Source organism: Egretta garzetta, unplaced genomic scaffold, assembly GCF_000687185.1.
Source record: "Egretta garzetta isolate BGI_Z169 unplaced genomic scaffold, ASM68718v1 scaffold72, whole genome shotgun sequence".
In the NCBI taxonomy this organism is placed as follows: Eukaryota; Metazoa; Chordata; class Aves; order Pelecaniformes; family Ardeidae; genus Egretta; species Egretta garzetta.
Genome location: NW_009259032.1, coordinates 2,363,574 through 2,381,764, shown reverse-complemented (window position 1 = coordinate 2,381,764; position 18,191 = coordinate 2,363,574). Strand labels below are relative to the sequence as shown.

General features: G+C 45.5%; 1 protein-coding gene across 1 annotated transcript in view; it reads right to left on the bottom strand.

Moving 5' to 3' along the window:
- The window catches only part of UNC5C (unc-5 netrin receptor C), a 166,868-nt gene extending 149,207 nt beyond the window's left edge, over nucleotides 1-17,661 (bottom strand). The window contains exon 1 of the mRNA XM_009634765.2: nucleotides 17,502-17,661. Coding sequence (XP_009633060.1) covers nucleotides 17,502-17,661 — 160 coding nt within the window. The remainder of the gene's footprint in view (nucleotides 1-17,501) is intronic.
- Between the last annotated feature and the right edge of the window lie 530 nt (nucleotides 17,662-18,191).

Here is an 18,191-nt window from a genome sequence, read left to right as displayed (position 1 = left end):
TCAGTTATACTCATTTTTGTCGCCATAGCCAAATTCCAGCAGATTGTGTCATTTTTGCTCTCCAACATCCTTGCAGATCAACATGTTTGGCTCAGGAATACTGAGCAGCCCGTTACGTTCGCTACAGGCTGAAGTGAAGATCAACAACAAAAATGCAAGGACTTAACCTGGCTCTGGCTTTGCAAAGGAAACAAGGTACCTGTTCCTAGAACCAAAGGGCAACTTGGCTTCCCCATCCTGTGTTCCTGCACAGAAGTTTCATAAAATTTCTAGCACTTCCCACTGCTCAGCTGAACCAGCACTTTCCTTTGAGGGTCTTGGCTACATCCCCTTCTTTGCTGATACACAAAACTGTTGCTGGTTTCCAGCAGTGGAAACCAAAAGTGAGTCTGGCTCAAGGAATTGTAGAAATGGATTTGGCTCCCCATGACTACACAAGGAATTAGGGCTTCGTTTGCTATTGTTAGCGTTCCCTCCATTACCCTCATGCGGATTGTTAGGCTACCATGACCTCCTGCAAAAGCACTTCATCTCTTCAATACACCAAGTTAGAAGATATTCTACCTTCAAACACAATTACATTCATGCAGTATGTGCTCCTCTATTTAAATGTCAATCTCTGCCTGATGCGAACATGCTTTGTCTTTAAGGTTTCTTCCAGAATTTATCAGGTTGTTATGACTTACACTTTTTTTCCAGCTAAGATTTGGAGCTGTTCATGGACAGATCAACCCAGAGATAAGAAGAGATTAAAAGTGATTTCTTTTTCCAAGGAGCGAAGTCTGTATGAGTAATATAATGCACCTCAGACATTTTGGTGACCAAAAGAATTATACAAATAGTATAGCAGCATGAAGATAAAATTAATTGGGTCTCTTTGCATGGTATCTGTTATGAAAGCAGTTAAAATAGTTTTGTGTATTTTGGATGAGTTGAGGAAATGTCACTTTTATGATTTTCCCCCCCTCTCCTTTCAATCAGTGTCCTTTTATTTTCATTTTCATACACCTGCTAAGTGCATCCTGCTGTATTCACAGTTCAGCATGATGGGTTTCATATTTAGTGGAAAATGAACAATTTGTACCCTGAAGATTCCAATTATTCGGTTCCCTCAAAGATTCGTCTTTGGAGTATCAATGAGGAGAATGGAAAGTTAAGCCACGAAAAAGTGAAAAAATATCTTTTTTCCAATAAAATGTTCTTTCACAGGAAGGGGAGGCTTAAAATCAGCAGCTTGACAACCGAAAAGAAACAAACTAAGGGGCAAAAGGTTGTTGAAGGAGATCTGCAATTTCACACATTTGCATCATTATCAGGGCAGTTTTATTGCAGTTCTAATTCTGCCAGATATGCTTGAAGGGAAAAAAACAGTAATAAAAGGAGGCTGTGCTTCTCCTCCATACTGAACAAATGACTGCGTTCTTTCAGAAGAGTATCAGAAAACCTGGAATGTCACTCTTTGCTGTCCTTGTGACCTTCTGGTGAGGAGTGTAAATATACCTCTCTGTCTACCAGAGGAGGACTTCCTTGAGCAACTCGATGCAATTCTGAAACTGAAGTTAATTTTTAAATCAGAAGTGCATTCGTTAAACCATGGTCAAATGCAACCCTGGCCACAGGGTGAGCCCAGATCCTATGGGACGCTTAAAGCCCACTCACAGATCTGGAGACTTTGAGATGTTAACTGGAGGACAGTTCAAGGCTCTGCGTTCCTGGGCTTTCTGCCAGTTGTTGCCCAGAAGTGAAATATCAGATGTTCAGATTTACTGCACAAAGAGTTAAGGGTAGAGATTGCTCTTATTTGGAAAGCTTGGGCCCAGAGTTTCATCAGCCTATGAATCTCTCCAGGGTTCAAAGTGCTTACATTTTCCTTTCCTCTTTCAAACACACTCTCCTACTGGATTCAGATGTTTTCATATTCAGGATGGATTTGACTCTGAGGTACCACCCAGCACCACCTGTATGTCAGGTATGTTCAGAGCACTTTCTGTTCTCAGTTACACCACACTGGCACTTCCAGCCGAGCAGACCATCAGCTTTGGGTTACGGGCAAGGCAAAAGAGAGAAGACAACCCAGCTGGCATGAGATAATAATGACTATGTGGTATCCAAGACAAGGAAAGGTTGGCTCCCATTTACTGCAGAAGCCCCACTGGTCTATTTTCCAAGCCTTCGACCAAGTTCCCACTTCTACACATTAGAGTCCCAAAGAGAACCAGGAATGAAAGACACCACAAGACAAGCTATTTTTGCAATTATATCAGTGTATGCAAAACCCAGAAGAACATGAACTTTATATATATATAAATGGTTCCCCAAAGCCACTTTTTCCTCTCACCTTATAGCTTTCGATATTCAAATAAATGTTTGGTGACCTTTGGGATCTTGGTGGGGCTCTACTGATCCTGTAAATTACCTAAAATTCCTCTACATCTACAAGAACAACCATCTTAGGAGTAAAATTAGGAAAGAAAGACAGGAAATAGTACTGCTGTTTAAGTTCTCTTCTGGCCACCCATCTGATCACAAAATCCCATGCATTCTCTAACCAGCGGAGTTTCCTTTCTAACCCTCTATAACACAATGTGCAATCAACTTTGGAAAACAGATTAAGGTCCGTCATTTCCATTTCACAATTTCTCATGCAGATAGATAGGGGCATTTTGCAATACCAGTACCCACTAAATACATGTTCATTGTCATCTTTGTCACATTATTAAGGTAACACAGGAGCATTGACGGTAAAGATTGCAATGGCAACTGTTGTAGAAAATTCTGCTTCCTTCTGAAAGGGTTATTACATGAATTACTTGGCTTGGCCTTGTTTCAGTGTAATAACCTGGTGGGAGAGAGGGAGGGAGAAATGTAATGAAAAAGAAAGAAATTGGAGAGCAAACAACCAAAGGTCTGAAATGTACCTTTGGACAGAGGTATGATGCATGGGAACAGAGTGTATTTATAGCCCACCGAGGCCTGTCTTTTACTACAATAACAGGGACATCATTTACTAAACAAACACCAGCTGCCTATAGATCTCTGACACCTGACCATTTAGGCGGTTCAAAAACCTTCATCAAACACAGTCATCTATTAAAGAGTAAAGGCAGAGTTTTCAGCGCTAAGAATCAAGGGAAAAAATAATATGGCTTGTTCCTCTCAAATAGATGGGAAATAATTTTTGGACAAGCATTTCTTTTCTTCCTGGGCACACTACATCAATCTGTCAGAGCTGTGTGCAGCAGCGAAGGGAACACTTCTCTTGTTTTACCTGGGAAACAACACCCAAAACAAGGATGGCTGGTTTGAAAATAAACACACGCATGGGCACGCTTCCCCAGTTTCCTCAATTGGCAGTCCAGCCCTGACTCTCCAGGAAGCTTCCCTCTGGGTGCAAAGCTGGAGGAAAAAGATGTAAAGCATTCAGAAACACACTTTTGCTTGGTTGGTTTTCTGTTCTCACCCACACATATAAATTTCATACGTGACGTGGATCGCTTAGCAGCTCTGTAGCACAGCTGAAAGCCAGTAATCGCTCAGAGTGGTTCAAAGGTCCATGCTCGCTGCATTTGGGCTGCTGGAAAGTCTTCCCACCAGCCAGATGGGCCGTGCGTGATTATCAGCATTTGTTCTTAGCAAAAACACCAGAACCACTTCTTCAGTATTTCACATAAAATAGCTAATCACAGCACGGCAAAAGAACCAGAAATTACCTCCTTCCAGAGCTGCCTTGGTGGCAACATCTACTGGGAAAAGAGCTGCCAGACTAGAGCTGTGTAATCCCCTCCATCTGACCATTACAACATGCCATCCAGGATGGAGACTGATTACTTTTTGAAGAAACTTCACGGAGAGTAGATGGAAGAGTTGTAAACCACACCGTATGATCTGGGAGGACACTCTATACCTGCCGGTGTTAATGGGGTGCCAAGGTCTCTGCAGTCCTTCATCACCACCCTCTAAATCTGCACCTGCTTTCCAGAGCTGTTATTTATTCGGGAAGGAGATCCTAAAATTTCTGTTTGTAACTGCTTAAGGTTCAACTGGAGAGCAACCTTGAAAGAGCAGTGCCTTACAGTTTAAACAATAACAGAAGGGCATTTGCCCACTGATTTATGCTCTTCCACTTCACTAAATTTGGCTATTTTTGTTTGCCAAAAGCTTACTCCCCTTTGGACCATAGATCTTTCCACTTAACTCTGAATAAGGTCATTGATCTTTCTTTGCAATTATGCTGTGTTTCCTAACTAGCGCGCTGCCACAAACACAGCGCTATTTTGGGGGCTTACAGCACTTTAATCCTACAACCCAGCCTGAACAAGGAGAGTTAAATCCAGGCAGACCAGTAGTAACTGGTGTAAGACCTGCTGTCTTTCTTCCCTGACCCTTGGGAATCAGTGAGAACAGACACCACCCTGCAGTAGCCCACAGGCAAGATCCATTCAACTTGGGTCACGCTTACGACATGCATCCAATGAGTTTAATCCCCTTCAGTGCAGACCTGACTGCTTCTCCAGGCAACTATCGCGGTGCTTAATTATTCTTCTCTTTTGAAAGGTTTTCAGGAGATCTACCCAAATCTCCTCTCCTGTGATCTCAGCCCCCTCAGCCTTGTCCTGTGAGAACACAGAACGGTCTGATCTCTTCTTCTTAGTAATTTATTTTCCTCTGTTTGAACACAAATATCTTACCGTCAGAATAGGCGTGGAAGTTAAGGAAAGTAAGTGATTTTTTAAAATCTCCTAAATATAAGCAAGCCCTACTTATGGAATGCCATAGTTGAAGTATAAAATTATGTGCTATTCCAACAAAAAATGCCTCATCTTAACATCTTTTGGGTTCAGACTCGTATTGCAAGGGACAGAAAAACACAGGATATACTGAGGTTGGAGAGCAGTCAAGTGCATGTGCCGTAAGCTATACACCAACATAAGGTAAGCAGAAGGAAGCAGGATGATTTCTTGCTTTAGATAGCCATCTCTAATGGAGACACAATTCACATTTTGAGAGAATGGCCATGCGAACCATCAAAGAGAAGATTAAAAATCCACAAACTGTTGTTTGGAGGTGATGGTGGGAATTGTTTTGGAGGTTACATAGCACAGCTACGGTAACAGGCAATACATTTCTTTCGTAAGCAACTATCAAGGGACATAGTAGCTCCTTTTAATATTACACGCTGAGCTAACATACAGCATCCCTGTCTCAGACTGTGTATTCCTCAGGACAGATAATGTTTCCTGCAGGTTATTCTACACTGCCAGTCATAAACGCAACCGTGGTCCTGACCGCAGTTACTGAAATATTAAAATAACTCCTGTGAACCTTACTTCACTCTGTAACCTGAACTCGAGGCTCAGCTTAAACTGCAGACAGATGTAATATTTTCCCTTTGCGTATTTTCCTTTCCCTTTGCCTAGCTCATTTTATCAGGTTAAAAACTTGGCAAGCCTCGGATGATAAAGCTGTGTGGCGGTGAAAGGCCACGCACCTTCAAAGCAGCAGCTCTGCCGCACAGGCTCATTTTCAGCCTGCTTGCTCCCCGGCTATTCTTCCGCTCAGCACTCAATCGGGATGTTCAAAGTAAAAGCGAAGCCAAGACTTTAAGCCATTTTATAAGCTCTCAGGCCAAAGTTTGACATATCTCTGTGTCATCTCATGACTGAGCAGAATTCTTTAATTTTACGTGCCTGGAGGTCTAATAGATTTGCTTTCACATGGTTGTCCGTCTTCCGTAAACTTCTTAAAAAAGTGGACTTTCTTTTACTGACTTACTCTTTGCTGGCTGGAATCCCCGGCAACAGTCAAATTCCTCCCTTTGTGCCTGGAAATCTTCCTTCACAAAACTCCGCGCCGGAGATGCAGTTGAAAATGACAGTCATTTATCTGGTGTCACTTCATCTGGGAGTGCTGTGCCCTCACCTGTCAAAACTAAGCCTCTTTACTAGGGTCCCTTCGGAGGCTTCCCCATGCTGCTCCGAGCAGCAAAGCTTTCCTTTCTCACGCGCATCACCTCTGGGGCTGGATGAGCCCTGCAAGCGCAGGCGCCCGCCAGGCCCTCGGTGCCCACTGCTCCTCCCACGGTGCCAGGCACAGCCCAGCACCGCCCAGGGATGCTGAGCATCCTCCCAGTCTGCTGCCATCACCCCATCTGCCTTTCGCTACTTGCTTGCTGCAGCATAGGCACATGCAGAAAAAAAAGTCCTTTTATCCACCTTCAAGCATTTCATCTTCTCCCCAGACCCTTGCCAGCCTTTACCCCTCGGCTCCATCACTAGCGCTTTCTTTTTTAAATAAACTTCACAGACTCGTCCTCGCTCTCCCGTGACCCCCATCTCTGCCAACCTTTCCATCTGGTACACTTCTGGCTGCCCAGTCCCATCAAGAAACCCTCGCTCACACACATTTGCTGGCCAAAAAAATGTATGAGAGAATAAATAAATGATTTAAAGGAATTTGGACAGTCAGAAAACTGCCCGTTGCCCTCTGATGTTCACCAGTGCGCAGCTCATTTTTCCCTGACAGCAAAATGGCCCGGGGTAAAACAGGGCGCTTTGAAGGAGAGAGAAAATGGTGAAGGACTGAGGTGTGAGTTTACCAGGGAGTAACAGAGAAAGTTAATATTTTCTTTTCATCAAGAATAATTTCTGGAACTAAGGATTGCTGGAGGATAATTCTCTGATGGCAGGGGGAAAAAAAATGATGTAAATCCAACGCTAGAGATTTTGGCAGAGATATTTTGCCTTAATTTATTTAGAAGTATATAAAATCAGAAAGCCATCCGCCGGAGGCTAGTGACCAGGGCACACTGAAAGGAAAATAATCATGGCTGGGGAATGCTGACACACGTCTGCTCTCCTTAAATGACTCATTTGGAGGCATTTTAGTTTGCCTGTTTATTTTATAAAGTGCAGGTGGATCAAGAACACATGCAGTCAGAAATGAAGGCAAACAGAAAAAAAAAAAAATATGGGGAAACTTTGGTTTATTTTAAAAGTTCCTCTTCAAAACCCCTCACGTCATCTTTTGCCTTAATTTATTTAGAAGTATATAAAATCAGAAAGCCATCCGCCGGAGGCTAGTGTGCATGGCACACTGAAAGGAAAATAATCATGGCTGGGGAATGCTGACACACGTCTGCTCTCCTTAAATGACTCATTTGGAGGCATTTTAGTTTGCCTGTTTATTTTATAAAGTGCAGGTGGATCAAGAACACATGCAGTCAGAAATGAAGGCAAACAGAAAAAAAAAAAAAATATGGGGAAACTTTGGTTTATTTTAAAAGTTCCTATTCAAAACCCCTCACGTCATCCCCCTCCAGAAGGCAGGGCAGACCTCTAGATAAGGAGTTAACATGATGGGAGGGCTGACAAAAATTGGAATACAGCCTAAGCAATTAGTAGACTGTCAGTAATTGGAATTAAGTAATCAACTTCAACCACTACGAGAACGTACTGTGGGGAACACTCTTCCATTGGCAAGGAGATGAATGGGATAATTGTACGGCTTTTCCATCTCTAGCTGCTATGATTCGATGGCAGAATAATCCATGGGCAATTGAATGTCTGCAATTCAACAATGAAATACCAGGATCAATATTTAATTCACAGTTCTCTTACCTTTTCTTTAAATCCACTTTAAGCTTATTAATGCTCTGAACACATTAAGAGGCTCTTACTCCTTCTGGGTGAGTGCATCTGAAGCAGAATGCCGCTTGCGTGGTCTCAGGTTGCAGCATTCACTGCCTCACGCTTTTTTGCCTTGCATATATATTGTGATAAGCGTTCGCTACAATCACGGTGAAGAAAAGAGCAAGTGAGCACAAGAATCCCGAGACCCATCCTGAACTTCACCACCGAGTCCTACGTCACTTTGGCTGGGCCATTTAACAACAGCCCGCCAGCCGAACAAACAGCACGGCAGCGCTTACTCGCCCCGCAGGCACGCTGCGCGGCTCCGTGAAGGAAAAACTGTAGCTGCTCCTTGCAAAGCGGCCGAGGAAGAGAGAAGAGGGGCAGGACCCAGCCATAACTCGGTACTCCCAAGGGGTTTTGGGCAGCGTGCCTACTGCCAGCCCCAACCTGAGGGGCCGCAGCAAACCGCGCTGGGGACGCAGTTAGTGTTTTGCTGGGGGATCGCATCCGGTTCCTCTCAGGCAGGTGCGAGGCTTGCTGGTGCCCTTGGGGGAGCCTGAGGAAATCCGCATCTTCACCTGCACCAAACCACTTTGCTCAACCTCTCTTACGAGCATCCCGGCACTGTGGCCCTGCCTGCGCCACTCAGTGCTGTACAAACACACAGCAGCGATAGCATACTGGACGGCAGTTTGTCCTACTCCCACCTTGGCCATACGTCTGTCTGTAGCATTGCCTAGCTACCTGCTAGGGAAGTGCAGAGGAAACTATTTCAACCCCTTCTGTAATTGTTGCAGACCTTCCTTTCCTGGGAAGGATGTGCAAGACGGTGTTACGGGCTTGGGAAGCGGCACTCGTGGTGCAGCGCGTGCCACGATGCTCTGCTCTTCTGGCGGCACTGCTAAGAGCCCCTCAGGCAGCCTGCCCGACACAACGCGGCCAGCCCCCCAGCTGGCCCCCAGATAACAGCCGGCAAGAAACAAAAATAAGTTCAAGAACCTGCTTAGGACAAGAGCCCTCACAGCCAGTCGCCCGGCTGAGGGACCAGGAGCCTGTAATCAAAACACGCCTTGTGAAGAGAGGCACGCATGAAATATTAATTTCCTAGATTGCCTGCATTTGCATAGTAATAAAAAGTTCATCTTCATGGCCCGCTCTGGCCCCCGTTAATGTTTTTATCGTTGTACCTGAGGTTTGGGGGAGGAAGGGAGAGCAGCGGCCGCGGAAAAGCCTCCTTTGGAAACGACAGCCCTAATGGAGCTTATCTCTACCAACAGTAATTCAATCCAAAACACTGAGGCGGAGGGTTGCAGCACTCTGTTAAGAAAACATTCTCTAAAATAAGATCAGTTCTAACTTCAGTTAGGCCCTAGCCTTTTTTTTTTCTCCCCTGCTTCTTCCCTTTTCTTCTTTTCAACCTCCTCTCCTCCCCCTCTCCTCCGCAGCCAAAGGCCTTGCGAGCGAGGCCAGGATTTTCTCCAGAGAAAGCCACGGTGTCAGTTCTGGATTTCGCAGCAGAGATGCATCTGACCGTCTCGGCTGATGCGCCGCTTGTGACAGTTCAATTAGCCCAGACGAAGACCCGGTGTTCCTACGATAAAGCCCTGGTATCTCTCTCTGCCCAGGGTCTCAGGAGAGGGTGCAATCTGCCTTCATTTTGCGCATGTTAATACAGCAAGTTCCTTAATTACTTTTATAGCTAGGACGAGTGGTAGTTTTCCAAGTTTGCAGTTTTTCCCCAGCATTGCAGAAAGATGAACAACCCCTATCATTAGCAGAAGAGAAACGCAGGCAGGAAGATGGTAGAGACAAATCGAGTCCCAAGTTTGTAAGACTGGGCAGTTTGTAAGAAATTCAGATGTTGAAGTTACTGCTGGTAAGATGAGAAGATCCCCTTGGCTGGGAGGCAGTGAAGCAAGGCCCTGTCTGCTCACTGCACGTTTCCAAGGACCTGAAAGTACAGCAGGAGACTACACAGACTTGTTCTTTTTTTTTTCTTTTAACCAGTAAAATCAGCTTCTTGAAAGTACCCACTGCTGCTGATCACCGCAGACAAGGCAGACTGCACATACAGCATGATACCACACAAATTTTGAGTAAGAAGGTATTTCTGGTAGCAGCCGGTCAAAATTTATCTTCTTGCTTCAGTAACTTTTCTGGTTGGGATTTGTGTTGGCGCAGCTAAGCAAACCAACAAAAACCCCTGGACAAATATAGAAGCATTATTGATTTCTTGGAGGGCAGGTTCCTTTTGGGATAAACTTGCACAAAAAGAAAAAAGCAATCTCAGCACATACCTTGAAGTGTTCAGCAAAGGGCACCCTCAGTGCTCAGCTGCTCTCCTGAGATAAGGTATTTGCATACGTGACAGCCAGGTACTTGTTACTACAAGAGGATTCATAATGGGGTTTCAGGGGATTATAAAATGTAATAACCTCGTAAGTGAGAATTTCAGTGTAATCTGTATAAAACAAAAGCATCACATAATGTCAGAGGAAGGGCCTTGTTTTCATGAAATGACGGGAAGCGTTGGAAGAAATATGGCTTGCAAACCGTAAGGTTCTGCTTGGCAACATCGAGTTAAGGCATTCGGGGGAAATCTCTGTTATTAGCAGGATTCAATAGCTAAAGGCACTGGCACATCACTCTCGCTGAGGGAGAGGAGAGGCTCATGAAATCAATGGGCATATATGTGGGAGCAGGATAGAACAGGAAAACGAAAAGAAAACTGCAGAAAGCCTGGCCTCCCCGAAGAATGCTCTAGAATGTTCTTCCTTCACAGTGTCATCCCACCTCCTTCCTGGTAAGCACCTCAAGGCAAGGAACACAGCCCTGGGGGATGCGGAGTGCACTCCCCCCATCCTTCCAACTTACCGCTCAGCTATGTTTTTCTTCCACCTGTACCAGACACAGTGCTGCCAAGAGAAAGAAAACCAATTGAACCTTCCCACTCTGATCACTTAGGAGAGTAAAAGATGGAAAAAAAAAAAAGGAACTGCTCAAGGTCCTCTGCAGTTTTTTCTGGGATGGTCCTGGCATGCCTAAGGCCACAGTGTCAGGCTTCTGCCTACAGCACTGCAGGTTAGAAATCACAAATTCGAACTGCAGCCCAGCAGCTGTGGTTCTAACAGGGCCCCAAATGCTGCAAAACCTGTGAGCGCCCCGTGAAAGCCAGCCATGTTCCAGGCTTCTCTTTTACCCTACAAACTGCATTCCCTTCCCAGACACCGGGAACTGCCTTCCCATCCCATGGCTACCCAAGAGCAAGTGAGTTGCAAGCAAAGGCGGGCGGCCACAGGTAGCTCAGAGATGCTTTTGTCCCAATGGTAACAGCACGGAAAGTCCCTCCATTTACAAGATGGTTTGAGAATATGGGGAAGAAAAATCCCACAATGGCCATCGTTCAGATATGCCCTACATCTGCTAGTTTTTCCACATTTTCTCCAGCAAAAGAAAATCAAGAACTTCAAGATGTAAGTGAAGTTTTAAAGGGCAGCTCCTCTAATTATTAGTGGGACATGACAACCTGGCATCTTCCCAACATCTATGTTTTCACTAAGAAATAAACCCAAAATGGCTCTCAAAGAGAGAAATAATGAAATAAATCTATTCTGCCTTAGAGCTTAATTGTAAGCCTACACAAACGTATAACACATATACACATATAAGAACAGAAAATATTTGGGAACTTGATGACAACTGGCTGGCAGAGAACAAACAAAATTAGTAGATTGAAAAAAAGACCACTTTTGAACGGAGAACACTGAACCAAGTCGCCATTCAGCCACGTACATCACTCTCCAGCAGCCCACATGGCTCTTAGGTCTTACAGAGTGGCAGGTAGGTCTGATCTCGAAACAAAACCTTGCACCTCTATAAATGAGAAAAAAAGGTGCTCTGCAGCTCTGCACTGGGGTTCCTGGGGTCCTTGTGAGTTTTGTTACTGCCACAATATTTGTTATCTGCATTTTTCTCTCCATATAGAAAATCTTTGGCATCATTAAGCACAACAGAACCTAGTCCTACAGCTAGTGTGCACACCCCAATTACTCCGAAACCGGTTTCTGTAGCCAGTCTACAGGATCATGCCTAGGATTTACAAATTCAAAGTCTGCATCCCTCCTGTAGTTCCTCCTCAAGTCTTACAGCCACTTTACTAGTTATTTAAAACAACTTCATATTCCTCAGTGGGAAACAAACTCAGCAAATGCAGGAACACAGAAGTGTCTTTTTATTGCCCCTAAACTGTGGGGGTTTTTTTAAAATATATTTACACAAGACTTCATATAGCAGGATTTCAAAGACTCTCTGAAGGCAAATAAACAGAGGGGCCCAGAAGAGACAGCAGCTGCTGGCCTCCAAACCTCAGTGCAGTCCTGCGAGCATCGGCAGAGCAGATGGCTCCTCTGCAGAGCGCTTTGGGAGCCCCAGCAGCTCATCGACTCCCACCAGAGCTCAAGTGGGAAAGCCCAGCAATCCTCTCCCTGCGACAGGGCTGCTCCAGTATCCCTCTCCTGCCGAAAGACAGGTCCAGTCTTTAGGCACCAACCGGATCTTTAGCTCCAAAACAGCTCTCCTTCAGCTCTTATCAGCTCCTTGTAATGCCTTCTGAAAAGACCGCTAAAAGCTTTAAACCCCTTCACTCTGTTTATTTAAAGCTGTGCCATTCAAATGGCAGTAACTGGGGGGCATGAGCAAGCTTTTCCCAGGTGACGGAGATCCTGACAGCAACCGCCCAGCTCCCTCGGTTCATGGGGTGCTGCACCCCGCCTGCCTCCCCAAACCTGCTGCCCAGCCTTACCTTGCCCTGCATCCCTGCACACTGATGCTCGACTCCCCCTGAGCCTTTCTTTGCATTTTCTGTGAGTCTAGCAAGAGCCGGCCTGATTTCCAGTGCCAGCTGCCAACCTCAGGAAGAGATTAAGTCTTTCCACACCTAAAGCCTAACCTGTACATGCACCTCTTGAATTGCCGTTTGCTACGTGACTCTCAGTGGTGTGCCCGGCCTCTCAGACAGCTTCAATGGAGGGAAGCACACGAGACACTCAGGAGGTGCCTACAGGTGGAACTGAAAAGAAACATTTTCAGGTACTGATGGGGTACACAAAGCCTAACAGGCACAGGGGCACTCCAAGAGCTGGTAGGAAAGGAGGAAGGCAGCGCCCATCCTACTGGGATTGTTTGGCTCTTTCTTATCTGTGCACAACCCTCTAGGCCCCACACCGAGGATGCTCATCACACAGAGCTGGAGGCAGCACTATGAGAAAGCAGATGTATATAGAAATGTAAATAAATGCAGTTATCCCCCCAAAAAAATTAGATTCAAGTGAAGACAGCTTAGAAATGGTGAAGACCCTTGAGGTTAGTTCTGCAATCTGTATTTGCACTTCCTCTACTTTTTTCTTTTTTTTTTTTTTTTTTTTTTTTTTTTTTATTATTCCTTGGATTTAATTAGCTGCAGTGTACCCTAGAAGGTCTCAGAAATTCCTGACATACTCTGGACTCTTTCCAGTCATTACAGGAGCCTTCATCTGCCTTCATTATGAATTGATCTGAATATGGTTGTGAATGTAAACAGCATTGTAACTGCACCCTGAGTCTACAGCTAGACAGAAGAAAATTCTCCCTTTTACAAACTGCTGGCTTATTCCAAAGAAACATGCATATTTCCTCTATTGAAGACACTCTAAGTTCATGTGTGGTTTTGTCCCCTAATATTAAGCACACATGTATACAGTTATATTGTTATATTCTGTAATGCACTACATTTGGCCTTTTGCCCACAGCAGAACAGAATGGGCCATTTGTAATTAGAAAAGGCATCCTCTGTTTGACTCTATCTTATCTCTGTTCTCTGTTCTGTCTCCTGCTTGGAAAAACAGACATCACAGTGGTTGGTCAAAGCAACATTTTTTTCCACTGGAACATGACCAAACCCATACTGAAATTGCAGAAGCAATTAAACGCCTCTGATTTACAGATTAATAAGGGAACCCTGTCTCCTGACTAGAGAGGGTCAGCAAAAACAAGCATCAGAGAAGGGAAAATGTTTGCACAGAAAACGTATGGGAATTGTAAACGGCCAAATGCTGGGAACCCCCTATGATTATCTGGTGCTTATGACCGAACCCCACAACTGTGTTGCTCCTATTGAGAAGTAACATATCAAAAGACCAAACAGCCTCTGCCTCTTTGCTCACAATCAATTCAGCGTTACCAGAAGCACTTTATAAACTAAGTTATAAAATTAGCACAGAGCCTTTAACAGGCTCTCAGTAAAACCGTCTTCATTCGTATAATCCAATCTGACATTCACCGTGATACCTTGAGGACAATAAAATTGACAAAATAGAATTTCTTAGCCTAAATTGTAGCGTAAAAGCTTTAATGGGCTCCATGGAGAAGGGCCAACTGTGGACCCAGCCGCAAAGCTCCTGCACGCCTGGCTAATACCTGACCTATCTGCGAATCGCCGGGGGAAACATAGCCCCACCACCACGCCACTGCAGAAGACAAAGTGGAGCCAGAATAAATGGATGGAGCAAGTTCCCAGGCTGGATCAGTCTTTTCTGGGGAGAAGGTGCATTTTGATGTCAACATGAGGAGCTGTTGCAAAAAGCAGCTTCCAGTGGGAAGAAAATCAGTGCTTCTCCATCAGCCGGGAGGCGCTTTAGTTTTAAGGCCCAGGGGACAGCAGAGGTCTTCTCCAGGAGGACTTCCAGCACAGATTCCTCTCTCCAGGGAGATCTAGCAGAAGGCAAAGGCAGGAAATACCATAGAAGCCTTCCCATTTTCTTTATTTCTGGCCTAATTTTCATTTCCTAACACAATAACTGCAGTTCTGCTGCATTGTCCATTGTGCCCAGGCAAGCACAGGTAATTTACTGCTTGGTTTAACTTGGTAAATAAGTGCTGAGCCACCAGGACAAGAGGCACTTAATAAATCCACAGAAGAAATTAAAATAATTCATAATGAGGATGCGAAGGCAGCCAAAAAAGAGTTACGGTTACTTGTGTGAACACCGCTGCTCTGCAGCGCTGGTCTCGCCGGCATCCCACTGAGTCAAGTATTTCTCTTGCTGTCTCCCCACCACCCCAACCTCGCCCCTGCCTTACCCATCACCTCCTCCCATGGGAAGCACCCCTGCCATATCCCAGATATTGCAGTGACCCAAACACAGCAGTTTTCAACCCCATGCTGGAGAAGGCAGACACACTGAGAGCGTCCCCACCACCTTGCCGTGCTCGCCCTCCCACTGCTCCCCCTCGCAGGCGCCCCACTGCGATGATGAAGATTTGGCTCAGAGAAGTTATTTATAATCTGTGTCCCATGTAGAGGTTAAAAGCCCGCAGCATAAAAGCCCGGCATCGGGGCTTTGCATGGCGTCCCCCTTCCCAGGGGCTGGGGGCTGCCTGAGCCAGGCTGTCCCAGCCCATCCCTGCAGAACTGCCCGCCTGCCAAGCGGCACAGGGATGAGCCTCCCCGGCTCCCGCACCACCCCAGCGCTCGCTGTGCCCCCACAATGAAATCCCCATTTCCAGCATCGGCAGGCAGACAGCACCTGCCCACAGGCATTTTATCAGCAGCAAAAGGAATCGGGAAGTTTTTGTAGGAGGAGGGTATAAAGCTCTGAACTGTGTAGGGCAGCAAAGCCTTCAATTATTAAAACTGGCATCCCCGGAGCCTGCGGCTGGTAGCAGCCGCCTTGATGCAAAGTAGCGATGCTCCCTGCGAGGGAGGCATGCTCCCCCACCTGCCTCCCAAACCCCAAGCAGCTTGCTGAGCCTCCTCGGGCCCTGCCAAAGACGGTGGGGACTTTTATCCACCACCACCAGATAACACAAAACACCATTTAGCTGACTGTAGCCCACAGAGACACTGCTGGGATTTAGACCCAAGAGGTCCTGGTTCCCCAATTCACGCGGAGACCAACCACTTGAGCAGGGCCGTGTCTCTGCAGGCACCTTCTGCACAAGAAGATGATCCTGGTCCGCTTCTAGATAATCCCAAATTCTGCCTGGACACTGATAAAGCCATTATTTGACAGAGACTGCATGCGAGCAAAGCGTACCAAATTGTAAATGCCAATAACGGTTTATCACTGGATCTCTCCCCCACCAAAAAAGAAAGGTCAAGCACAAAAAGTCATTAATGAATGCAAGGGGAGATCTGCATTTTCGGTGTCACACAGAAAATTTAGATTTGTAAGCAAGCCTGATTGAAGTAAGCGTTCCTTTAAATCCGGGGCTTAGGTTAAGAATAATTCCTAGGAAAAAAATAGAGAATATCAGGGAGAACGAGCATTTTTCGCTATTCGTAATTTCACATTTAAGAGGAATGGATTTATATGGATGGATGGCTAGATGGATGGATGGGTGGATAGATAGCTATAGACAGACATGTATTATTTATTATCTTATTATGTTAGAATATATACAACTACTTTTGAAACATGACGGTCATTGTTACAACCACGAGCTTGTTTGGATGGCTATTAAATATGAAACAAACAGCCTTTTTTTACCAAATACAGCTCACCGTTTGCACCCGAACCAAAAGTGACATAAGAAAATGTCTTTTTGGGCAAACTTAGCTTTCTTTGAAGTGTCTGTAACTCTGAATCCAAACCCCTAGTCTTAATTGGTTAGGTGCCTGATTTTTCTTTCTTCTAAGGATTATGTAAAAATTCAGTACAAAGGAATCAGGTCTGCAGTGCGGTCATTATAAACTTAAGCTAGTCAGGCAACAGAATAAGAAAGCCATCTTGGGACTTAACAACTTCAGCTGAATGCTTTATATTTGCCTTTTTTTTTTGTGATTCAGGTTAATAAATGAGACAGCTGTGTCAGATTTCTGAAAAGTATTGTTTTGGTAACTGCAACCCGATTAAAACATAAAATTCCCAGGGCTGAAATTTTACATGTGAGCTTTTCTTTTTCTGTACTGAAACTCATCTTTGTAGGTAATTTAGCATTCTTGCAGCTCAAGAGATGCATTATCTAAAAAAAAAAATGAATGTTTATTAAAGATTTATCGATCTGCACTCTACATAAAAATAGAGAAGCCCTTTCAACCACTGTTAAATGGTAGGTTAGTGAGTCTCCGAGCCAGTAACACATTTTCCGACCGTTTTCTCTTGGGTAGATTTGCAAGTAAGAAAAGAAGTTTACCAACAGAGATGAACTACACGCAGCTTTACAAACCAGGGAGCCTGATCTTGTAAATGTAGCTGATGCGAGCAGTCATGTTGATTTGAGTCGGAAGAATAAAATGAAAACAGATTATTCCCCTGTGCAAGGGCTGGAAAGAATAAACCAAAGGCTAAGAAATGGGTCGCTCAAGTGCACAGCCAGGGGATGTCGTGGGCCAGAACCGCTGCTGAGAGTCCTGTATGTTTTCCCGGCTCCATGAGCACGGGTGGCCGCACTCCCCTGCTCCTGGATGGCAAAGGGAGGTGGGATGATCGGCGGAGCTCCCACGAGCAGGGCCAGGGGTTAAACTCTGCAGAGTTACACCACCAGCAAGCCCCAGTGATGCAGAAGGAGTTATTCTGCGTTTCCGATGCTGTGACAGCAGGGAGAGCCCAGACATCTCACCCACACCGTGTCCGGCACACTGCATGGCCACCACCCACCCCACAATTTGTCCGGTGTTTGGAGGCAGGCATTTGGATACTGCAGTAGATGACAGACATCTGGCTCCCCAGAAACACCTCCGAGGAGGAGAATCTATTTTTTGCTTCTGCTTTGATTGTACTCTGCTAATTTACTGCTTCCAGATCTACCAGATATGGAGGACAGTTTGAGAGTTTACATTATTGTATAAAATTGATAGCCGACCAAGAGCAAAAGCAGAGTGTTCTTACGTACCCACGAGGGCATCTGGGAACAAAATGGGAACTTTGGCCCTTCCAGCTCGAAGATGTACGGCTGTCTTCAGCGACACATCCTCGATGTCGGTGAGGGCTCTACATGCAAAGAGGAAGGGCAGCTCACCCACCCAACGCTGCACAGGCACAGAGGACGGCATCACGCAACACAGAGCAGAGTTAAAAGTGTGTTGGAAAGTTTGGCACTCGGGCATTTCGAGGGGCACAGCAGAAGCTTCATTTCCAAAAGCATTCCCAAGAACAGGAGGTCATCTCTCCCAGCTACGTCTGCCATCAGGTTGTGGACGGCTGCGATTTGGGCACTACCTGTCTTACCATCTCCTCCTCTGACAAGCCTGGGCTGGATTGGTCTCCAGGGCATCACACCTTGCTTTAGCACACAACTTGTATTAGTCCAGAGGAAAACCGAATTTTAACAATATTGTTGCTCCCCATTGGCAGCCCTGACAAGTTCCTGACATGCAGCATGTCCCACCGTTAGCTTAAAGGTTGTCTGCATCAATGCTGTCGAACCCAGGTGACCAAGTCAGTTCCAGCCACAGCAAAGCACGCAGGGCTGGTCGGGCACGGGTTGCAGAGAGCATTTCTGCACACGAGCCATGTCAAAGTAGGTTCTGAACTAGAGAGAAAGTGCCTGGCTGCGGACACCCTTTGAACATTTTAACTTAAT